Source organism: Rhinatrema bivittatum, chromosome 4 (genome assembly GCF_901001135.1).
Source record: "Rhinatrema bivittatum chromosome 4, aRhiBiv1.1, whole genome shotgun sequence".
In the NCBI taxonomy this organism is placed as follows: domain Eukaryota; kingdom Metazoa; phylum Chordata; class Amphibia; order Gymnophiona; family Rhinatrematidae; genus Rhinatrema; species Rhinatrema bivittatum.
Window position 1 is genome coordinate 336,774,375 of NC_042618.1, and position 25,107 is coordinate 336,799,481.

Below are 25,107 nucleotides of genomic sequence, written 5' to 3' on the forward strand. Positions count from 1 at the left end.
CTGAAAAGAAGAGCTTATTCCAACAAGTAATGGTATATGAGTATTCACTTCATCAGTGACCCAAATCACTAAGAGCCAGGACTCTGCTAATCGCAACTCTTGGAATATTTTATTTAGATTTTTTTTATATTCTGCTTTTTGGCACTTCAAAGCTGATTACATTCAGGTACTGTAGGTATTTCCCTATTCCCAGAGGGCTTGCAATCAAACAGGCCAATACAGTACAGTGCGCTCCGATGGAGGGCACAGTTAGCCCAGGTTTGGATGTGCATTTTTGATGCGCTAGCTTTACCCCTTATACAGTAAGGGGTAATAGCGCGTCGAAAACACGCTTCCAACCCCTCCGAAACTAATAGCGCCCGCAACATGCAAATGCATGTTGATGGCCCTATTAGTTATTCCCGCGCGATCCAGAAAGTAAAATGTGCAGCCAAGCCGCACATTTTACTTTCAGAAATTAACGCCTGCCCAAAGTCTGGCGTTAATTTCTGCCGGTGCTGCTTTTCTGTACACTCTCCGATTTAATATCATAGCGATATTAAGTCGGAGGCCCCAAAAGTAAAATATATATATATAAATAAACAAAAATTAGAAATCGGCCCGCGGGTCAGAAGACTGACGCTCAATTATGCCGGTGTCCGTTTTCCGAACCCATGGCTGTCAGCGGGTTTGAGAAGGGACGCCGGCAAAATTGAGCGTCTGCTGTCAAACCCGCTGACAGCCACCGCTCCTTTTACCGCGGGCCCTAATTTGCATAGGCCACCCTCCTGAATCGCGCGCCCAGGAGAGTGGGCACTCGCCAGCTCTCCCGCACATTTTTCTGTATTGGCTAAGTTTGTACCTGAGGCAATGGGTAAAGTGACATGCCCAAGGTCACAAGGAACGACAGTGGGATTTGAACCCTAGTTTCCCTGGTTCGTAGCCTGCTGCTCTAAACACTAGGCTACTCCTCCACTATATTAGAAATGGCTGCTACAGTGGATTGCTCTGGCAATCTCTAAAGGTTTATCTCAGCAGTTGGTAGTATTTACTGTAACTCATCTGATAGGGTAGCCATACTAATTGTTTTATTTGTAATTGGAGTTTGATTTTCTAGTCTTTATCAATTTCTGAAAATTGACAAATGCAGTGCAGATATTGAGGAGAGGTGATGAACAGGAATGTATTGATTGAAAAAAGAGGGTGCTTGAATCATTTTAATTCTGGGGAATCGGACATAAGATAAAGCAGGCTGTCCATCCCATTCATCAGTATATATGTTGTAGAAAGCTAATGAAACCAAACTGTAGATTTCCACCAGCCACATTCCTTCTGGGTCATATAAACACAATATGAAAGAAACACTGTGGACTCATTAGCATGTCCTGCCAGATTATATATCTCAGGAAGGACAGGGCAAATGTACTATTAAGTTTCTTGCTCTACCTGGCTAAGGATGACCTCTAGAAGCAGCCCTGCAATGCAGATCTGTGCAAAAGAGAATAATTGTTCCTATGGTCACATTCAGAACTGTTCATATTCTGCTATACTTTACATTGCATTGTACTAAAATTAAACAAATTAAATATTTCACTTTATATTGTATAAGTAATTTAGTTTTATAACCCTTTCTCTTGAATAAGATTCTAAATGCTAAAACTACATGCCACCACCTCCAGCTTAATTGGAGTGGAGAAGTAGTCTAGTGTTTACAGTAGTGGGCTGCGAACCAGGGTTCAAATCCTGCTACCACTTCTTGCAACCTTGGACAAGTCACTTCACCCTTGATTGTCTCTCATACCAACTTACATTGTAAGCCCTCCTGGGGATAGGGAAATACCTACAGTACTTGATTGTAATCCACCTTGAAATCCCTGAAAGGCAAAATATAAAATCAAATAATCATACACTCTTTTATGCTGAGATAAGCCAGAACTGTAATGCAACAATCATATTCCAGTCCTATACTTTAATTGCTAGCCAGACTATTCTTATATGTACCAAACATGTAACTGCAAGGAAGATGCCTAGATTTGTAAGGCTGTTTCCTCAGTGTTGCTTTTTTTTTGTTACTGTATTCTGGGACGAGAGAGATTCAGTAGTAGTAACTGCTGTTGAAAATGCCTAATTTGGCTGCTGTTAAATTGACTATGACTACAAGGTATAAAGCCTTTAGTTACTCTTCTCCAATACTCTTTAATATTGTGTCAATAGAACTGCACGAAGAAGTAGATTTGACCTTTTGGAAACAGGAAAAGTTGTTGTTCACAAAGTCATGAAAGGACTTGAGCAAGTTAATGTAAATCACTTTATTTACTGTCTCAGGTACTAGAAGGATCAGGGGGCAATCCATGAAGTTAGCAAGTAGCTCATTTAAAACAAATCAAAGAAAATTCTTTTTCACTTAGCATATAGTTAAGCTCTGGAATTCATTGCCAGAGGATGTGCTTACAGCAGTTAGTGTAACTGGGGGTTTGGATAAGTTCCTAGAGGAGTAGTCCATAAACTGCTATTAATCAATAAGGAATAGTAGCTTGGGATCTATTTAATGTTTGGGTACTTGCCACTTGGATTGGCTACAGTTGGTAAACAGGATACTGGGCTTGATGGACCATTGGTCTGACCCAGTATGGCATATCTTATGTTCAAGTATTTGGCTATGCTGGCTTCATTTTTGCCTGGTTTAAATTAGGCTTGAAGGGATGTTTCTCCTTTACTTTCAGTTTACTGTTGAATACTGAGAGTTGGTTACACTCTTCTTTTTTTTTTTTTTAATCCGGAGGGAGGATAAAGTGGAGTAGCTGGATGGGTGGGAAAGGTTAATTATAGGGAGGATATCATTAAAAGTTCTGAGTTTGGTTAGGTCTTTTTGGAATGGCTGGTGTAGCTTACTAGTGGTTTTGTCTTTGTTCTTACCTATACTATATTCTAACATTTTATTTTTCTCTTTTTATTGTTGTATGCCCTGGGCATATTGCTAGAGCAGACGGTCATACAGGCCGATACTGTAAGAATCACGGGAGAGTGGGTGCCCTGTGTTGAGCACCTGTTCTCCCAACACATGCCCAGCCACCTCTCCTGGGACGCACGATTCTGTATTTAAATGAGGGGTCGTGCTAATGAGGCGCTAGGGACAACAACGTGTCCCTGGCGCCTCCTTATTAGCATAGAAGTGCCTGTCAGGGGGTTCAGACAACCGATGCTCAATTTTACTGGCATTTTGTTTCCAAACCCGCTGACAGCCATGGGTTAGGAAAACGGATGCTGGTAAAATTGAGCATCTGTTTTTCTAACCTGCTGACCGGGCGGCAGATTTTTTTATTTTTTTTTATTTTTTATTTTTGGTTCCTCTGATTTAATATCACTAGGATATTAAGTCGGAGGGTGTACAGAAACGCAGTATTTTCTGCTTTTCTGTATACTTTTCCGGGTTGCTCAGCAATTAACGCCTGCCCTGGGATTGATGGACCCTTGGCTGAGCACACCGTGCTGTATTGTCCTGACAGTGATCATCTTACTAGTAACAATCCTGGATGAGCCACTGCAGTTCTTAAGCAATCAAAGCCAGAACAAGGAGTGCCTGCCAGGGCAGTCTGCAGTATGTTTTACTGGTGGGGAGGAGAAAAACTCCAGACAGATCAAAATAATCCAGGACATTTGGACCACTAGATGGTCATGCATGAAAACCCAACATGGGTGTGGGGAGGGCTTATGGTATAATAGCCCAGCATTTCTCAAGTAATTCAAATTAATTCAAATCTTTTCTTGCAGGACAGTCAGTGTGGTACAGTGATTGATGTCGGTATCGACTGTGCAGTGAAGCTGGTGGGAACAAATTGTGTTCTGTATCCTGTCAACAGCAGAGACTTATTACATATCTGGGTGAGGACATATGGGCAGTTGCTTCTCTCTCAAATCAGGGTTTCAGGAGGAAAAGTAGACTTCACCTGTAGCTGCAAGTCTTTATATTCATGTGGAGATAACACTAATATATATATATGCAGTAATAAAATATCTAAGCCAGACTACACGGTGTCTCAAATTCAGGATTTATATCCACTACGTATGATGACTGATTAGTATTATGAAGCTAATTCGGGGGGGGTGCGCTGTCACAGCATTGTGAGAAAACAGACAAGATGCTTCTTAGCAGTCAGAGAGAGGCCCCATATATCATAAAGAATTTTCACGCATTCTGTGTAACTCCCCACACATGCATAGCTTTTTAAACTAGTAGATTGATAAGGGAATAATGTGGGTTAATGATGATGATTCTGGGGGCCAAACCTTTTGATAGCATTATTGAGCCCACTCTTAACAGTGCATGAAAGTAAATTAATGAGATCTGAAAATAGAAAGTTTAAAAAAAAAATTTGATTTATGAGATCTTGCAGAGAAAACTGAAGCTTAAAGATAATTTAAAATAAACTGTTTAATGTCATTAGATGTTTTTAATATCTGTAAACACAATGGAACAGGTTAATGTTGTTTGGGTTTTTTTTAGCATTATGTATGCACTGTACTAAAAATGTGTGAAAAATCCGTGTCCTGATCAAGCCATTTGGCAAGGTGGTAGCACTGTGTATGTTTCCAGAAAGCAGGAATGGATTTTGTATTTCTTATGGCTCATGAAGTTGGACACAATGCTCTAGATAAAATCTTTTTTCATGAATAATTTTAAAGCTTGCGTCAAGACATCTGTAAAATGTTTGTATTTAAGGTGGTGGTGAGAGAAAAAACAGCTAGCTAATGGAATATGCATAATTCATAAGTCCTGCCAGGGAGAATGCCTTCTACCTTCATTTTATTTCTAATATATAGGTCCGTGTCTTGTTTTTGTTTCCCCTTTTAGCCCTTCATGTATGGAGACTATATAGCCTATGAAAGCTGGCTGGGCAAGGTTTATGATCTGAAGAACCAGATTATTCTGACATTGTCCAATGGTGCCAGGTACTGAACTAGACTTTCTGGTCTTATCCAAGCCTCTTAGGAATTGGTACCTCATATCTGAGACTTCAGATTAAGCTTATAATGCTAGTAGCTACTGTCGCAGCATAGAGCTGCGTGTGACATGCCGTAACTTTTGTCTCCTTGCTTTCTTTAAGATATTGAAAATAACTTGCATTGTTCCTCCAAAAAGAATACAAAAGTTATTCACACGCCATTTGTGTGTGGTACCTTAATATAGAATTCTTTTCAAGATTTTATGCTTTGTATTGGACCAACAGAATATTTAAAAATGTTATACACAAACGTTTGAAACCATGTAGGGCAGACTATTTTTTATTGGACCAACATAAAGTAATCCTCTTTATCTATCCCCCGTAGTAGTCCAGACATGTGGGTTTATACCTCCTAACCAGCAGATAGACTATCAGGCTTGCTGATGTCTCTGTATCTAGTCTTCCATGGTGATCTCAGCCTGCCAGTATTCTGTGTCCAGCTGATGGCAGGCAAGCAGACCATGCTAAGGCCTGGTGAAGAAGATAGGAATTTGGGTGGGCACCTCCTGAGGTGAAAGTCTTGAGCACAGCCAGTGGTCTAGGGGGCTTCCAGTTATTATTGTTTAGTTATATGTAAACCGATGTGATATCTCGATCGAATGTCGGTATATAAAAGCAATAAATAAATAAATAAAAATAAGTTCTTTCCGGTTACATATAGTAACTGGAATTCCCCCCTTCCCCATTTTTTTTTCTCTCCTCTTCAGCAGTCTCCTTTAGGAGAAAAAAACAAACAAACTGTTTACCGTCCGAGGGTAAAGTAATTGGGGTGTGTGGGTGTGGGTATTTTTCCTTTTCCTTTGTGGTTTGGTCAGGCAGGGACAGTGGACTGAGGTAGGACAGGAAGCTGTGGCATCTCTTAGGGAGTGCGGGAAACATTCGGTAGTTTGTAATGCATGTGTATTGTGCCATTATACACTGGGAGGGGGGGGAGAGCGAGAGACTACTCCATATGCTGCCCTATCACAGAAGTAGGGGAGGGGTTGAGAAAGGCGAGTATCTGTATGGTGGAAACTGGTCATACTGGAACCGTAAGAAAAGAGTAGCTCAGCGTGAGGGCCTCCCATGCTTGTTCCGATGGTCTCGAATGCTGCAGCGGTCTAGTCTGCATCTCCAGGTGGAGCTGATTCCTTCCTCTTCCTGGCCCCTCTATTTCCTCAGAGTTGTGGAGTGTTTGCTTTAGGCCTTCATTTTCTATAGGGCTGAGTGCAGCTCTAGGCTTCTCTCCTGTGGGAACACCACCTGGGAATTCAGAGGGAGGATTGGGAGGAGTGGAAGTCCTTTGGTTTCATTTTTAGATTTTAAGAATTTAAGTGGCAGGTAGAAAGAATTGGAGGAGATGTTTTGCCTTTGGTTGTTCTGTGAATAGGAACGGTGTTCTATAATTTCATAGTCCCTAAGAATGCTGAACATAGCAGAAGAAAAATGGAAAGGAGTCTGTTAACTCCGAAGACCACCATACAATGGCAAGTTTCTCAGCATTCAGAGAGGTTAATCCACAACCAGTGGATTATGCATCTCCACCAGCAGATGGAGATGGAGCAAAACTGACATCATGATATATATACCTCTACTCTGACATTAGCTCATATTCTCAGGCTCCAGCAGATGGACATGCATCTCCCTACTGGAGATTGTTTAAAAAAAAAGACAGAAGGAGATTTATCATGCACCACTTCTCCTGGGGTGATACCTTATGGGTCACGCTCTCAGGCAAGTTCTCCTGAAGTGATATCTCATGATCACTTTCTCAGTCGAGTGCCTCAGTCTGGTAGCTGTTTTTCCGGCATGGCCTTAGCTGCCAGGAGAGAATCAGCTGAGAGGCTAGCAGGTGCAGGAAGCCGAGCATGGCAGTGAAGGCATTAGCCTCCTCACAGCCAGAGATTGACTCTGTACTCAGCCAGGACAGGCTGAGCTCAGATAAGGGGATGTAAAAAAAAAAAAATAATAATAAATAAAACATAAGTGAAAGGGATTCCTCTCCCCTTCTGGTCTCTGAGCCTTGGCGTGTCGATCCGATGTTCATTCCCACCTCTGTGAGGGGCTTGGGGAATTGCAGCAGTTTTGGAGGGTTGAGCAGCCTTTTGGCTTGGCCCTGCTCTCAGGCTTTTCTGAGATGCCGTGTGGTAGGCTGCGGCAGTGTTTGTGCACCTCCTGAGCAAGTCTGCCATGAAACAGAGATCGGTTCACGCCCACGTCCAGATTGGGCATCCATACAGACTGCATGGATTGGTCGTCCAAATTTTGGGTGTCCATAGTTCATGTGTTCCTCTGATCCTAGCACCTAAGCTCTTCATCATAAGATAGGACATCCCAAAAGCACGTACCTATCTTAAATATAGGCGTCCCATTCTTGGCTTGCCCTAAGTCTGAGCATCTTGTTTTTGGACATCCTGTCCAAGCTTGCCTTGTACAGGACGCACAGTTGGACACACAATTGTCAAACGCTTGTATGTAAGCGTATTACTAGTGGATGCCTTAACCATGGCACCAGTAGCAAGAATCCTAAGTGCCTTGCGATTGCACTGCTTGCCATATTCAGGTTTCACAGCAGGATGTCCCCTCTAATCTTATCAGCACTGCCTGGAGGCTCAGGAAGAGTTGTCTCCTGCATATTTAGCTAAGCCTGGCCCTTCCCAGAAGGAAGTGGGAATGGGACTGGAGGGGGGATCTGTCAGAAGTTCTGCCTGGTTCTGAGGTTCTCCCAACTGAAATTTCAGCAGGGGAAGACTTCTCAGTGGACGCCTCTCTGACAACCCCTGGTTTTGGAATTTTATTTTTTTCAAGAGCTGCAGTCCTTTCTAATGTTTGGCGGAACCAGCCAAACCTGCAAGTTCAGGAGTGCTGGCTGTGGAGTCCCCATAAGTCTGGTGCCATGGATAAGTGTCTGAGTCCACCCCAGCTTGCTGCGGGTTCCACTGATGGGATCCCCATTGGCTCCGATGAGTAAGGGTGATCCTTACTCCCTGAAGGATAGAGAACTTCCTCCAGGTTTGGAGTCATATAGATGGGTCGCCAGCTCTGATCTCTGTCTTTGACGAAACAGGGAGTGCTGGGTGTTGGTTCCATGTCTGAGCCAAAGAAGAAACCCATTTTAGTGCCTTGTTTGGCCTTGAATGGGGAGCTCCAGAAACTGTTAAGCAGACAAGCCTTGGTAGGGCTGTACATCCGGGATCCTACAGCAAGAGAGAGCAGTTGCGTTTTTCCGAAAGTGGATGCACTAGTATGTGCAGGCTCTAAGCTGATGACCTTCCTGCAGAAGGGCGAATGGCATCAGAGAAAGCACAGGATAGGAGAGTTGAGACTATCCTTATGCGGGCCTTGAGGCGACAGCAATGAATTAAACTTAGCCCCTTGCTGCTCCCTGGTGGCTTGCACTTGTTTGTGATGGAACTGGCTGCCGCCTTTTTGGCGGTTGCGGGCTGCTCCTTGGTCCTTCTCCTAGGACAAGCAGAATGGTGGTCCTCACATCGGTGACATCATCAGATGGTGCCCGGCATGGAAAACTTCTGTCAAAGGTTCTAGAAACTTTGACTGGCATACTAAACATGCCCAGCATGCCACTATCCACGTGTCCATGAGGGGTCTCTCTTCAGCCTCTTCTCTTCCATGGAGCTACTGTCTCGTGGTTCTGGAGCTCGTGCTCTTTTTTGCGGAAAACACTCCCCAAAGTGTGTATTTTCTCAATTTCTTCATGTGCTGGGTCTCTTTCCACTTCCCCTTCACTTTTCTTCAGTTGGTGAGTTTTTTTTTTTCCTTTTTCCTCACCTCTGTATCCGCCGATCGTTCTATCCTTGCAGTCTTCTGTATGCCCTATGGCAGCCTTGGGCTTCTGTCGGTGCCCACAGTGCCCTCGGAATATATTCTTAATGTTTCCACATGTGCATCCTGTGCCTGGAGCATTGCATGAAGTTTGGGGCTACGAATTGTGCGCTCAGATGACCCCGAAGGGCCGCCGTGCCCAGCTGGACAAGATGGAGGTTTTTGGATTGGGTAAGTCTGATTCTTTTCAGTCTGGCATCAACATCCAAGAATTGAGGGGAACCGCTCATTCCTTCGGAGTCTTCTTCCCAGGGGCCTTTGGGTGAAGGGGGCACTGGAGATCAGCCAGTATCAATTTCTTCTAAGTCCCAGACCTCTAGATTGTTATCTTTGTCCTTGGCGCTGGGGAAGGACTGAGCCAAGCACCACCATCAGTCGCTATCTTTATGCAGTGCAGGACTCTGCTTGGCCTTGGTGCTTGCTGCATTGCCACTAAAGCGGCCACAGCGAGAGGAGGCCTCACCCCTCCCCCCCCATCACATCCGGTAGCCCAAGGCCATTCACACAGATTATGGTGTTGAGCGAAGATTACATTTCCTTCTGCTCTGACCAGGCAGGACTGCAACTGTGGGGGGGGGGGCACATCACGGCTCATTCTGTCAGAGCCATGGCGACTTCTGTGGCTCACCTGCATGCAGTTCCAGTGGAGGAGATCTGCAAAGCTGCGACATGGAGTTCTCTCCACACCTTCGCAGCTCATTATTTTCTGGACAAGGTCAGCCACCGGGATAGCAGATTCAGCCAGTCTGTCCTCAGGAACCTCTTTCAGCTGTAAACCCAACTCTTCCTACCTAATGCCCCTGGTTTGAGTTGGCACCTGTTTGATGTTTGTTTGGTCCCATAATTTTTCAGGGCCAGCCTGTAGCTAGGGATTCACCCACATTTGAGGACTACCATCCTGCTTGTCCTAGGAGAAAGCAAAGTTGCTTACTTGTAACAGGTGTTCTCCTAGGGCAGTAGGATGTTAACCCTCAGGAAACCCATCGCCACCCCGTGGAGTTGGGTTCGTGTAGCTTATTTTATTTTTTCATAATCTTCTTACGAGACTGAAGAGAGACCCTGCATGGAGTGTGGATAGTGGCATACTGGGCATGCTCAGTGTGCCAGTCAAAAGTTTCTAGAAATTTTGATACAAGTTTTCCGTGCCGGGCTCCATCTGATGTCACCCACATGTGAGGACTAGCATCCTGCTGTCCTAGGAGAACACCTGTTACAGGTAAGCAACTTTGCTTTCTCTCTGCCAGAGGGGTGGCTTCGGTGTTAGCGGTGTTGGTCAGCTGCTCCAATTTCAATGTATAATCTTATGAAATTGTCCTTAAAGGATAACTCTTGGTGCTGGGAGTGAGTTAGAGTAAATGCCAATAGGCAGGGTGAGTCCCAAATTCCTCATTTAGAAGAGGGTTAAAAGCAGGCGCTGCGCTCTTTCGACTTGAAGGGCCATGCTAGGGGTTTCTAGCATTTTTTGACCCTATAGAGAAGCACCTTCTCAGAGGGTTCGACCTCTGCATAGGTTTCGGCCCAGGTGGGGCATAGGCTCGGGTGGCAATGCTTCTCGAACCCCTTCAATGAAGGTGTGCCAACCCACCTCCTAGAACTGGAGATAGGGGTTCGCCTATCTCCTCTTGTCGGGGATGGTCAAGATCACATCAGTGGGTCTGGAGGTGATAAGGAATAGCCATGCTCTGGATTTCTGTATTCCTCGGGATGACTTCATGGTGTCTTTCTGCGACTCTCTGGAAATGAGGCTGGCAGTGGAAGTTACGTTGTCAAGGCCCCTGAGCTGAAGGGGGGGGGGGCATGGTTCCAGTGCTTAAGTAACAAAGTACAGGCCATTATTCCATTTATTTTATTGTACCTAAGAAGGTTTCCTTTTGCTCATCCTGGTCCTAAAGGAAGCCAATAGTCATTGGAAGTGGTTCGTTTATGCATGCAAATCTTATGCTCAGTGATAATGGCAATACAGTCATGGGCGTTTTGTCTCTGGATTGTCTGAGGCGTATCTTCATATTCCCATTCAGGAGTATCATCGCTTTGGTGGTTCACTGTTTTGGGGTGACATTTTCAATTTTGAGCACTACCTTTCAGTTTGGCCACCATGCCCAGGACCTTCTCCAAGGTTCTTGTGGTGGTAGCGACAGTGATGAGACAAGATGGTATTCTGGTCCACTCGTACCTGGATATTTGGATAATTTGAGCCAAGGGCATGGAGAGTGTCTTCAGGCCTCGCATAAAGTGGTTTCCTTGCTGATGTTTCTTGGTTGGATGGTTGACCAAGAGCAAGTTGCAGCCATCTCAGATACTGCAGTATCTTGGTGTTCGTTTTGACATGGATGCCTGCATTCAGAAATGGATAGCACAGGTGCAACTATTGGCAAACAGTTCGCCCGGTGGTAAGGTCTTACCTGAAGGTGTTTGCTTGATAGCCACCCTAGACGTGTTTCGGGGGCAAGTGCACATATATGTCCTCTTCAGTGCACAGTGGAGTCCACAATTAGGACTTCTCGATATGGCTTCAGTTACTGGTGAAGACTAGCATCAAATGCATTAGTGGCTGAAAGCGGATCATTTAAGGAAGGATATTTCCCTACTAACACCGGACTGACTGGTACGCATGACAGATGCAAGCCTCCAGGGTTGGGAGGCTCACTGTCAGGAGTTGATGGCTCAGGGGTGCTGGATTGCAGAAAGGATCTCTGGAGCATCAATTATCTGGAAGCATTTGCCATACAGTTGGCATGCTTGCGGTTTGTTGACTGCTGGCAGGGTCAAGTGCTCAGAGTAATGTCAGAAGCTGCATTGATAGTGGCATGCACCAAGAGCCAGCAAGTGTTGCAAGAAATAGTCCAGCTCTTGAAATGGGTGGAGGTACAACTTCAGGAAAGTAATGCCTCCCACATTGCAGAAAAGACAATATAAGAGATGACTCTTTCAGCAGACAGTTTGGATCCAGGAGAATGAGAAGCTTCCTCCTTTTCTTCAGTTAAAGAGAATATCTGAAGTCCTTGGACATTGATGCTTTTCAGCAGAAGTGGCCAGAAGACAAGCAATGGTATGTCTTTCCCCTGCCCGTGTTGGGCAGAGTGATTGGAAGATGGAAGGACACATGGGACTGGTGGTTCCAGATTGGCCCAGGAGGCCATTTCAGTTACCAGTCCACAGGGACCTGTTGCAAGAGGGTCCTATTCTTTGTGTAGGTCTGTCTTGATTTTGTCTTTCCATTGGTTGCTGAAGCATGGAATCTCCACTGCTGTGTGTTCCACCTTGTTTCGAACACAAAAGTTCTTCCCTTCTTTAGATTACGTTCGGGGTTGGAGAGTATTGAGGCTTGGTGTGAGGAACGAGGTGAGCTTCCTCGTTCGGTTAAGATTCCACTCATTTTGGAATTCTCTCATAATGGGTTGCTTAAGGGCAAGGCCCTTACATTCTTGAAGGTGCAGGTGATAGCTCTTGCCTGTTTTCAAGGGTCAGGTGAATGGCGGATACTTGTTGGCCCATCTGGATGTGGCCCAGGGTTGTAGGGGTGAGGCTTTTTTGTCCTGTCTTGCAGTTGCTGATGCCCTCATGGAGCTTTAATCTGGTTCAAGAATTTTGGAAATTTTCACTTTTCGGCCTTTGCGTAGTCTTTCCTCTAGGTTTAAAGTCTTGAAGACTGTGTTTCTCATGGGGAATGGTTCTGCGCATTGGGTCCGAACCTCAGGCTCATTTTTGCTGGGAACCAATCCCGAGGATGTCTCCAGGGCGGTCCAGGTCCGACTGTTCCGTTCATGGGGTTTCTTGTTTTTTGGGGTTTTTTTGCCAAAAGTGGCCTTGGATTTTCATTTGAATCAATCAATTTCCCTGCCAGTGCTGGACAGGGAGAGAGATGTGGATGAATATTGTCAATGGCAGACTTTGGAAGTTAAGAAGCATCTGATATGGTATTGTAGGTTAAAACCTCTCAAGAAGGTTGACCACCTGTTTGTTCTTCATGTTGGAGGTAAACAAGATGAGATGACATAGTGGGCTACTTTAGCCTGTTGGGTTAAGGAGGTTATCACAGCCACGTATGGAATAAGTCTCAACAGGTTAGGGCTTATTCCATTAGAGTTCAGGCAGTTTCATGGGTGGAGCTTCGATTGGAGTCTCTCATTGAGATTTTACGAGCTGCAAGTGCTCCTCCTCACATGCTTTTTTTCCCCAGCTATTACCACCTGAATTTGCAGGCCTGGGAGGACACAGCCTCTATGCAAGTCGTGTTGCTCGTACTGTGGGCAGCCTCCTGCCCTGTTTTGGGAGTAGCTTTGGAACATCCCACTAGTCTTGGATTAAGCTGTCTGAGTGCTGAGAAATGAGAAATTACTACTTACCTGCTGATTTCCTTTTCTCTAATGAAGATGGGTTAATTCACCTGCCAGTTTATGGTTCTGTCGTTCTGAGTGGCTGCGTTCTGGGGATAACTCGTGTCAGTTTTAGTCCCTAGATTAGTGATGTTACACTCTGGCTAAGTTCAGTGTTTCCTGTTGCTAAGTACTTGAGTGGCTGTGTTAATGCTTATCAAGTGTGTGTTTGGGTTAATGTCAGAGCAGGGGTATATATACCGTGACATCAACTTTGCTCCCGCTCTATCTGCTGGTAGAGATGCATAACCCACTGATTGTGGATTAACCTGTCTTTATTAGAGAAAAGGGAAATTATCAGGTAAGTAGTAATTTCTCATTTTTAAGGAAACCAAAGCGTAGATCAGTTAATGAGTTGATATCTATGTAATGGATATCCCAGAGATAAATTTGAAAGAGAGGGTAAGACTATGACAAAACTTTAACCCCTCCTGGTTCTGGAAGGGGAAGGCTGAACATTCCAAAATTGGATGTGCTTGTTTGTGCTGCCATTGGGAGAACGTCTATACCTATGGAAGGGGGGGACTCTGTCCTCAAGGATGCTTAGAATAGGAAATGAGAGGCTGTGCTTCAGCAGACATCTGAGACTGCTGGTTTGGTGCTGCAGGCTGCTGTGTGCAGTGGTATTGTCAGGACAGGATTATGTTTGTCTCAACATAAAAGAAAGTTCCTTGGAATGTAGGGAGACTGTCTTGGAGGATGCAGCTCAGATGGAACCAGGGGGTGGGGGGTGTCCATTTTGTCACTCATATGAATTGGTCCAGGCTTCAGTTAGGAGTATGGCTTCCATTGCAGCTATCTGTTTGCCTTCGTTACATAACTGGTCAGCAGATTCAGTTTCCAAGACCAGATGGGCCAAATGTTCCTTCAAGGAAAATGGCTTTGGTGAAGATCTAGGAAAGCTGGTAAAACCACGCGGGGAATAAAAAATTTCCTGGATTACCCAAAGGCGAGCCTTAGAGGATATTGCAACAAGCTCTGGCTAGAAGCTGCGTTAGGTATTCTAATTGTGTGTGATGCCAAGAAAGTCAGCAGGTGGCCTGCAGTCCAGAGCCTTTAGGTTCCAGTCTATTCAAAACAAGAAGGGAGGTAAGGATGGAGTCTTGGGAATGTTGGGAGGTCATGAATTTCCCAGACTTTCCAATGAAGGTGTGTGAGGGCATTCTCTGCACAAAGGTAAGGCAGAGAGTTGTCAGCTTTTTAGCAGACGAAGGGTCCGTATTACTTCGGATCAGTGGATCTTAGGGACGACCATGCTCTGGAGTTTTCCTGGCCTACTTCAGATGCTTTATGGTTTCTCCTTGTCACTCCGTTCAAAAAAGGAAGCTGCACGAACGATGCTTTTGTGATTGCTGCATATGGGCATGGTGGTTCTGGTCCTGTACTTTTGGGAGGTCAGGTTCATTACTTGGTCGTCTTCAGGGTACCTAAAAAGGAGGGGTATCTTTTTGCCCTATTCTGGATGTGAAGCAGAACAGGTCTCTGAAGGTATTCCATTTTAGGATGGAAAATCTTAATGCCGTTTGATCTGTTGGAGGAGTATCTGTTTCCTAATATAGGAAAAGCTTCAGAATTTCTTTCACTTTGCTCTCCCTTTTGGCGGGTCGATACAGTAAAAGTCGTGGCCACTCTCCTGTGCCCTGTGTCCCTAGCGCCTCTTTTTGGACAGGAGCGGCGGCTGTCAGCGGGTTTGACAGCTGACGCTCAATTTTGCTGGCGTCTGTTCTCAAACCCGCTGATAGCCACGGGTTCAGAAACCAGACGCCGGCAAAATTGAGCGTCCGGTTTTCAAGCCGCGGGCAGATTTCAAAATTTTTTTTTTAACTTTTTTAACTTTCGGGACCTCCGACTTAATATCGCCATGATATTAAGTCGGAAGCAGTTTTTACTGCTTTTCTGTGCACTTTCCCGGTGCCCGGAGAAATTAACGCCTACCTCCTGGGTAGGCGCTAATTTCTGAAAGTAAAATGTGCGGCTTGGCTGCACATTTTGCTTTCTGAATCGCGCGGGAATACCTAATAGGGCCATCAACATGCATTTGTATGTTGCAGGCGCTATTAGGTTCGGAGGGGTTGGACACGTGTTTTCTACTGAATAAGGGGTAAAGCTAGCGCGTTTTCGACTGAATAAGGGGTAAAGCTAGCGCGTCAAACGCGCATCCAATTGGCCTGTGGGTTAGCCACAGCTCCAAGATATTTTATTTTTCCAAACTGGTGGCTCTGTTGAAAGAAGGTATTTTGGCCGTAGAACTAGGAGTCATAATATGAAGCTCCAAAGAGGTAGACTCTGGGGGAAAAATGTCAGGAAATGTTTCTTCATTGAAAGCCCTCCCAGTGTAGGGGTAATTAAGACAAACTGTAATGGAATTCAAGAGCTTGGGATAGACATGAAGGTCCCTAGTGGCTAAAGGATGGAAATGAAATAAGGGATAACCTGCATGGAGCGGCACTTACTGCCGTTAACAGAAGACATGGGGTAGCCTACATGGAACACCAGTTACCATACTAAACAGAATTTAAAAAAAAGTTAATTAGAATAAATAAAAGCTTTCTGGGCAGACTGGATGGACCACTTGGGTCTTTTTCTGCCATTATTTATTATGTTACTGTGGTGCATTTATATCTGGACGATTGGTTGATCTGAGCAAAGTCAGTCCAGGATAGCGATTCAGTGATGGCCAGAGTGATGCAAGTATTGCAGCACCTGGGCTGAGTTTTTAATTTTGGCAAGAGCAACTTATTACCCTCTCAATCCATGGCGCACCTGGGGGTTTGGTTAGACACCAAGGAGGGCTAGATCTGGTTGATAGACCTAAGGATCTGGAAGCTGCAGAACCAGGTCCATGGTTTATAAAGAAGTCAGATATATGGTGTGGATTTATCTTCATATACTAGATTCTGTGGCAGCTGCCTTGGGTCCTTGGGCAAGAGTGCATATGAATCCTTGCAGCGGGCCTTACTATCAAAATGGTCTCCTTAGGCCCAGGTGTATTTTGAGGCTTTATCTGACGAAAGCCATGGAGAGTGTTTGTTTTGTTTTTTTTCCCTTTGTAACTGGTATACAAGAATCTGAAAGTGGTAATGGATCTTACATTTAAATCTCCTATTTAGGTCTTGACAGGGAATGAATGCCCCAGCCCCAGCCGCTCAAGGCACTTGGAGACCAAAAGAAACCAAATGGTCCATCAATCAGTTGGAAATCAAAGTGTTAGGAAAGCACTCCTTCAGTTTTCTCCCACTCTTCAGTGTCAGGTGGTCAGGATCTTGTCAGCCAATGCTAGGGCAGTGGCATATGTGTTTTCCTGAGAGGCAACCACATGTTGGTATGTGATGGCAGAGGTAATTCTCACAGGACAAGCAGGATGGTAGTCCTCACATATGGGTGACATCACAGGATAGAGCCCAATCACGGAACACTTTTGTCAATTTCTAGAACTTTGACTGGCACCTACTGGGCATGCCCAGGATGGCACTAACCCTGCAACCTGCAGGGGTCCCCCTTCAGTCTTCTTTTTTCCGTGCAGCAGTAGCCACGTGGGTTAAGGAGCTCTGTAGAGATTCCTGACAGGAATTTTCCTCACAGAATTACTTGTTAGTTAATACCCCACAGGGGTCCCCCTATTGAACATTCTACGTCCGCAGTGATCCGATACGTTTTTTTTTTTTTGGTGGGTTTTTTTTTGTTGTTCCCCGGTTCCGGTCGAGTACAGTCGAGTTTTAACCTCGCGGCCTGCTGGCCGTCAACCACACCGCGGCTCAATTTTTTTGGATGGCCATGGCATTGGGGTTCCGTCGGTGCCCTGACTGTGCTCGCACAATGTCCATCACAGACCCCCATAAAGTCTGTGTAATGTGCCTAGGGTGTGAGCATGATGTCCTGACTTGCACCAAATGTGCCTTAATGACACCAAAAGGTCACAAAGCCAGAATGGAGAAGATGGAACTTCTTTTGGTCTCAAACTCCAACTCTGTCCATAGCTTCGTCGTCCGAACCAGCACCATCCACGTTGCACCAGTATCGGGCACCGGCCGGTGTTCGTCCAGCATCGACTACTTCCCAGCCATTGACTACCTCTGTTCCCCTCAGGACCGAGGGGATCGTCGAGAGAAGCATAGACACCGTAAGCCTCGGACCATCAACGAAGGCAAATCATCGACCGAGCCATCATCCGAGCCACCACCAAAGAAACCCCATCCAGAAAAGGCATCTACCCTTTCCGGGTCACCGAGGAAACCCTCACCCGGACGGGTAATGGGGGCCGCGACTCCGCCTTTAACGGTAGTCCTGGCTACGCCTCTGCCTCCTTCTCCACTTCCGGAACCGGGGCTGATCGCTCCAGGTCTCCATGAAGAGCTGGACCGAATGGTTCAGGAGGCCATCGGCAAGGCGATGCAAAGATTCCAGATTCCTCCGAAGCCGGTGCCGATTCCTGAACTGACCACCGATCCCATTCTAGTAGCACTGGCACCGCTACTTTCGAGGATGGAAACGCTACTATCCACTTTTCCTCCAATGGATCGGGGTCACCGATGGTTCCGGTGCCCTCTCCAATTACTCTGTCATCGAGAGGAGAAACACTGTTCCGTCTTCTTCCATTGGGAGTCCTGCCGATGCCTCAACCATCAATGTCACCGATACGGTTACTGCCATTGGTGCCGCTGATCCGTCCATCGATGCCCTCGGTGACTCCCTCAATGCCTTTGGAGCCTAGACCAGGACCTTTGGGGATACCTTCGTTCTATCCCTCTAAGGTTCCTAGAGGGGCCGGTGATGAACCTTATGATCCATGGACTGACGATTCGTCCCAGGATACTGATGATTTACCATCATCACCCTCTCCTACCGAAAGCAGGAAACGTTCTCCTCCAGAGGACTTGTCCTTCATTAATTTTGTGAAGGAAATGTCTGAGTTAGTTCCTTTCCAACTGCAGACTGAACAGGACGATAGACACCAGATGATAGAGCTTCTACAATTTCTGGGTGCTCCTAAAGAAATCACCTCTATCCCTATCCAAGTTCTTCTGAAGAAGAATTGGGAACACCCTGGTTCGGTGGCACCAGTCAACCGGAAAGCAGATACCACATATTTGGTCCAGTCAGCTCCAGGGTTCCAAAAACCTCAATTGGATCACCAGTCTGTGGTTGTTGAGTCTGCCCAAAAGAAGGCCCGGCGCTCAAAACCTCATTCTTCCTTCCCTCCAAGCAAAGAGCAGAAATTCCTGGATGCCATTGGTTAGCCAGGGATCAATACTTATCTCTCGGATCGCCTCTTACCAACTTTATATGACCCAGTACAATAGGTTCCTATTCAAGCAAATACAGGACTTTGCGGAGTCCCTACCTCAGCAATTCCAGGAACAACTACAAGCCCTGGTTCACAAAGGATTTGAAGCGGGAAAACATGAAATAAGGTCATCGTATGACATTTTTGACACCGCTTCCAGGGTATCTGCAGCTGCTGTTTCTGCAAGAAGATGGGCCTGGCTTAAGTCTTCGGACCTACGTCCTGAAGTCCAGGACAGATTGTCTGATTTGCCTTGCATTGGGGACAATCTGTTTGGTGAACAGATCTAAAAAAGTGGCACAGCTCAAGGATTATCATGAGACTCTTCGCCAACTCTCTGTTGCCTTCTGGATATCTGGCCAAGCAAGCATTCAGAAAGGACTCCAAAAAGTCGTTCTACCATCAAAGGAAGTCCTATCCACCACCATCTAGAGGTCGCTGCGCTAAGCCTTTCCAGAAGGCCCAGTCCCGACAACCTCGTAAGCCAAAACCACAGGCAGCTCCTCAGCCAGGCCCTGCATCTGGTTTTTTACTTTCATAGAGAGCAGTGGCCAGCTTCCACTACCACATGTACCAGTGGAAGGTAGATTGTGTGCCACATGTTGTTGAAATGGCACAATCACCTCAGACCAGTGGGTGCTTGCCATAATCTCTCAAAGTTATCACCTGAACTTTCTATCCATCCCACTAGATTCCCCACCTCGGCTGACGTGGGGAACATCAGACCACTCACTACTCTTGGATCAGGAAGTCTCCCTCCTCCTTCGATCCAGAACAATCGAACCAGTGCCCTACTCCCAACAGGGCCTCTGATTCTATTCCCAGTACTTTCTAATCCCCAAAAAGTCAGGTGGCATTCGTCCAATTCTGGACCTGCGTGCCCTCAAGTACCTCCAATGAGAAAAGTTCAAGATGGTAACCTTGGGTTCCCTCCTTCCTCTTCTGCAAAGGGAAGATTGGCTCTGCTCTCTAGACCTCCAGGATGCTTACACACACATCGTAATAACTCCGTCTCATCGCAGATTTCTGAGATTCCTGGTAGGCCCAAAGCACTATCAATACAGAGTGCTACCATTCAGCCTGGCATCTGCACCACGAGTTTTCACCAAGTGTCTCGTAGTAGTAGTAGCCTTCCTCAGGACCCAAGGTGTTCACGTCTACCCCTATCTCGACGATTGGTTGATCAGAGCTCCCACTCAGCAAGCTGCTCTGACGTCCCTATGTTTTACCTTACACACTCTGATCTCTCTAGGATTTCTCATCAATTACACAAAATCCTGCTTAGTCCCATCTCAAACTTTGTCATTCATAGGGGCAGACTTGGACACCTTCAAAGCAAAGGCATTTCTACCTCGAGAACAAGCTCTCACTCTCACTTTATTCGCGCACACCAGCTACAGTCTCGACAACGCTCAACTGCACACCATTTCCTTATCTTACTGGGGCACATGGCGTCCTCCGTGCATGTTACCCCAATGGCCCGCTTGGCCATGAGAGTCATGCAATGGACTCTAAAGTCACAATGGACTCAATCCACTCAACCACTATCAACCGTTGTCCACATCACCAACCCACTTTGTCAGCTTGGTGGAAAAATCAGTCCAATCTCCTCCAAGGCCTACCTTTCCAGACTCCAGATCCTCAAATAACCCTTACCACCAATGCTTCCAACCTCGGCTGGGGAGCACATGTTGCCAATTTGCAAACTCAAGGCACCTGGTATGCAGAGGAAGCCAGACACCAAATAAATTTCCTGGAACTCCGAGCAATCGGATATGCTCTGAGTATTTCAGGATCGTCTTTCCAACCAGATCATCCTGATTCAGATGGGCAACCAGGTGGCCATGTGGTACATCAACAAACAAGGGAACGGGCTCCTACCTCCTGTGTCAGGAAGCTGCACAGATATGGGCGGAGGCCCTTTCCCATTCGATGTACCTCAGGGCCACCTTCTTGCCGGGAGTGGACAATGTATTGGCAGACAAGCTGAGTTGCACCTTTCAGCCACACGAATGGTCCCTCAACCCCACAGTAGCAGACTCAATATTCCAACGTTGGGGTTACCCTCACATAGACCTCTTTGCGTCACCTCAAAACCGCAAAGTAGAGAACTCTTGCTCGCAGCCAACACTCACTACCAAGAGATGTGTTCTCCCTCTCATGGGCAACTGGTCTCCTATATGCATTCCCTCCACTTTCACTTCTCTCAGACTCTCGTGAAGTTATGTCAAGACAAGGGAACCATGATCCTGATAGCCCCTCACTGGCCACGCCAAGTGTGGTTTCCAATTCTTCAGGACCTCTCCATTCGCAGGCACATTCCCCTGGGGAAGGGATCCGCTTCTGATCACTCAAATCGGGTGCCTATGCCACCCCAATCTTCAGGCCTTGTCTCTGACTGCCTGGATGTTAAAAGGCTAATCTTCAGCCACTCAACCTTTCAGAGCCGGTTTCCTGTGTCTTGATTGCTTCACGAAAGCCTTCCACGAGAAAATCGTATTTTTACAAATGGAACAGGTTTAAGCCATGGTGTTCTTCCCTGTCCCTTGATCCTTTTACTTGTTCCACTACGAAGTTTCTAGACTATCTCTGGCACTTGTCAGAATCAGGACTAAAAACTTCTTCCATTAGGATGCATGTCAGTGCGGTAGCTGCCTTCCATAAAGGTGTTGCGTGTGTTCCCATTTCAGTGCAACCCTCTGTCGCACGTTTTCTGAAGGGCTTGCTCCACTGCACCCTCTGGCCCCTTCTTGGGACCTCAGTCTGGTTTTGGGTCGGCTCATGAAACCACCATTCGAGCCTCTCCACTCCTGTGAGCTTCGCTATCTCACATGGAAAGTGATTTTTCTTTTGGCAATCACATCTGCCCGCAGAGTTAGTGAGTTACAGGCCCTAGTTACCTACCCACCTTACACTAAACTTCTGCATGACCGGGTAGTTCTCCGCACTCACCCTAAGTTTTTGCATAAGGTAGTATTGGAGTTTCACATTAATCAATCCATTATACTACCCACCTTCTTTCCCAGGCCCCATTCCAATCCAGGAGCTACCGGCTGTCTGGGGCTTGCTTCTGGATCCCTTCTGTACTGGCAGAGCTATCTGGCTGCTCTCTGCTTCCCATCGCCTCAGACCACGCACTACCATCTCTCGTCAGGATGTCTCCTCTCTCTGGTCTCCTGGCCACACCGTCTTCTCCCTCCTCGATAGCAGGGAGTGCTAGTCTGCTTCGGACTCCCCTTTTGCTCTTCCTTTCCAGGTCACTCCCAGTGTCCTCTCCTTTCTCCTTATTCCCCCCCCCCCCCACCCCCGTCTTATACTTTCCAGCTGATAAATAATCATAAGCTCATGCATAATCACGTGGTGGATGGAGGGTCTTTGCCACATTGCAGGTCTTCCCCCCCCCCCTCCCCATTTCTTCAGGGAGGGGGAACTGCCATGTCTGTATGCCAGTGTTTTTCTCTGACTGCCCCCCCTCTTCCAAGGGTGGGGGGTCTTTCTGACCTCTGGACTTGCTTGCCGATTCATGACTCCTGCTTAGGGACTTAGCTGCTTTATTGTCCTGTCTTTTTTTATTTTTTTATTTTATTTTTTTATTTTAACAAGCACTTACAAACAGGCAGATCTAGATAATGTATCTTTCAGTGTAAAGTTCTCATCAGGGAAAGGTCTCTTGTTTTTCCACTGAGACAGTGTTTTGGGGGCCTGTCAGCCTTGTCTGCATACTTCTTTGGCTATTACGATTCATATTTGCTGCTTTCAGGGGTAAAACATGGGATATCTCCCTACAATAGAAAAGAGAAATTAGGGCAACATGATTAGAAAAATGAAATACTCAAGTGTCAAGACGACAAAGGTAGGACCTAAAGACTTATTTTCAGTTTAGTGAGTGGAGTATGTCAACTTTGAGAATATGCATCTCTTTTTATGATTTGCTTAGTATGACAGGAAATATTTGTTTATCCAGTGTTTCAGTGCATACAAAATCTGGCTTCTTGGAGTTTCCAATTTTAAATTTTTGCTTGTATATTTCTAATTCTATCCCTTATTCTGTATTTGAGGATTGATTTTGTGTGTTAACTGTGTGACAGAGGTGTAGTTTCTGTGTAGTGATCTGTAGTGCTCCTGCTTGTTCTGTTTTTTTCATTAGGAATGTTCTAGAGCCTGTCTCATGTGGTAGTTTCAAATGGGATTTTTGTGCATACACAATATCTAAACTAAACAAACACCACAACAAAGTAGAGCAAAAAAAAAAAAAGAACCACTATGTGAATAATGCTTGTATAGTAAAATGTTCTGCTTCAGGGGTAATCCGCCATTACTGGCAGAGAAGTAGACCCATAATGGCAGATTACTCCTGAAGCAGAACTCTTCAAAACACAGTTCGTGTTGGATATTGATTGAAGACTGCAGTGAAGTTGTATAAGATAAGTCCCTTTACTTATATTATAAAATGAGATTTGACTGTTAAATGGTTGATAACATATGTCATGAGTTATTGCCAGTTGAGGTTTTATTTGCAAAAATATTTTTCTATAAAAAAAACCTTTGTGGATTGAAGTTAGTGATAATATTAGGGCAATGCTATTGCCTGTGTATGTAGTAGTTGCTATATATGAACATCTCTCAATCTCATCATCATTTTTAATCTATGGGCAATTAAGGTGATAAGCATTATTCACATAGTGGTTCTTTTTTTGGTTTATTTTGCACAGCCATAATTAGAATACATATCACTTGTAAGCTAATATACTTTAGGTATGATTTTGGTCTCTCCAATGTCCTGCTAGTGCTAGTCTTAATACTTGAAGTGTGCCAAAGAGAGCTTCCTTCTGGAGTTCATAGGATGTAATGTACATAGACAAAATATCAAGGTGTGCCTGGAAATGTTTTAATCTCGACTGGCACCCAATGTAACCAGAACTATTTATATATCTTTCTGTCACATTTTCCTGATCTGATTGCCTTTCTTGGTACTTAAGGGTCTTCCGTCTTTCCATGCATTGTACAGAATAGTTGCTTGGTACTTGCATGTCTGCTAGCAATGCCACTCTTGTTTGTGATTTACCACAATGTCCAGTTTTCTTGCCTCAAGCTTTTTATTGACTGGAATCGGAATGTCCCAGGTGACTACTTCTTCATTCTCTATAATTCTCTCCTGGTTATGATCCCAGTGCTTTTCTGATACAGCAGTGTTATGTTTACACAGTTTCCAGTGGATGAAATGTGAACCTTATTGTGCCTTTCTGTCTACAGGCCTTCGGACATTAGCATGGCACACCCAGCAAGATGCACAACTCTTTTCGGTTCTGTGCAACACTATCTGCATTTGTCTGTAGGAGATATATTGATTTTTATAGGACGTGGTCTAATATTTGCGGTGGTGGTAGTGGTGTGCTATAGTTTGTGTGTCTTGCAAGGTTTTGTATTACTTCATAATGTGCCTTGAAGTAGAGACAAGTTTTGTTACTCTTACTGAGATGACACTAGAATTAGAATATTCATAAATATTAAACTTTAAATGATGTCCAATTGTGTTTTCACAAGATTTGTTTTTGGGGAGGGATGGTTGTGCTTCATGGGCCTGAGCCCAAGTCTTTTAAGGTGCCATCTGTCCACCTCTCTCTCCCATCTTCCTGATTCTCTCCTCCTATCCTGTGGCCCAGTCCCAGTTGACAGCAGGAGAATGGAGTTGGGAGCATGGCAGACCTGGTGCCTTTGTAGCTTGCTGTTCTGTCACCAGAACCTCTTCTACATATGGAACTCCATGCAGTGCAAATGGCTGATCTGAGTTGTGAACTGCATAGGCTGGAAAGGTGCTGGTGGCAGAAAAGGTAAGAGAACTTCAGGCCTGCAGCACTTTCTTGCTGTTAGCTGAGTGAGCCATTGGGTGGGGGCTGGGGGAAGTGGGTGGGGGGGGGGGAGGGGGGGACACGGGACACAAGATAACTTGCGCCAGGCCCCAAGTGACCATTTCTCCACCACTGGGCAGGGAGACATGCTGGAGTGGGAAGGTAGCAGAAGGCAAATGCTGCAGAAATGAGAAATGGAGGGTTGTTTTGTAGCAAGGGGTAAGAATGGAAAAGGAGGCATATGGATGAGGAATGAGGTGGAGGGTTTTAGGGGGAGACAAAGGAATGGAAGTGTAAGAGAAGAAAATAGTGGAAACATGAGAATCTAGGGAAGAGTAAGAAGAAGTAAAATAGAGTTGGGAAACAATTGTGGCAAGAATGAGAGAGAGGACGACAGATTGTGTCCTTGGTGGTACTACAGTAAAAACAGCTCATAAGCCAGTGCAGGGAGGGAGGATCCACCACGTACCCCTACTACTAACGTTCAGAAATTATGTGCCCAGCAATAGGGCACATCTGAACACATTCCAGAAAAAATTAGAGGAAACATTGTTGGTCATCCATTTGAGCCTCTGAGAGAGGTGTCACTTAAGCAGCTTACTCTTAAGGGGGTTGTATTTTGATGGTAGTCTACTTCACCAGACACTTTTTTAGAGCTATATGCTATGGTGTTAGGGACTCCTCTTTTGGGTTTTTCAAATGAATTGGTGAAGATTTGCATGCTTACTTTGTTCCTCCCTAAGGTGGTTTCACCTTTTTCCTCTTAATCGGATAGTATGTCTCCCTTTCAAAGA

At 45.5% G+C, this 25,107-nt stretch overlaps 1 protein-coding gene across 1 annotated transcript in view; it reads left to right on the forward strand.

The window, feature by feature from the left end:
- UBE2O (ubiquitin conjugating enzyme E2 O) overlaps positions 1-25,107 on the forward strand; it is a 173,371-nt gene that overhangs the window by 73,459 nt on the left and 74,805 nt on the right. Inside the window, exons 3-4 of the mRNA XM_029600426.1 lie at positions 3,751-3,861; positions 4,832-4,929. Coding sequence (XP_029456286.1) covers positions 3,751-3,861; positions 4,832-4,929 — 209 coding nt within the window. The remainder of the gene's footprint in view (positions 1-3,750; positions 3,862-4,831; positions 4,930-25,107) is intronic.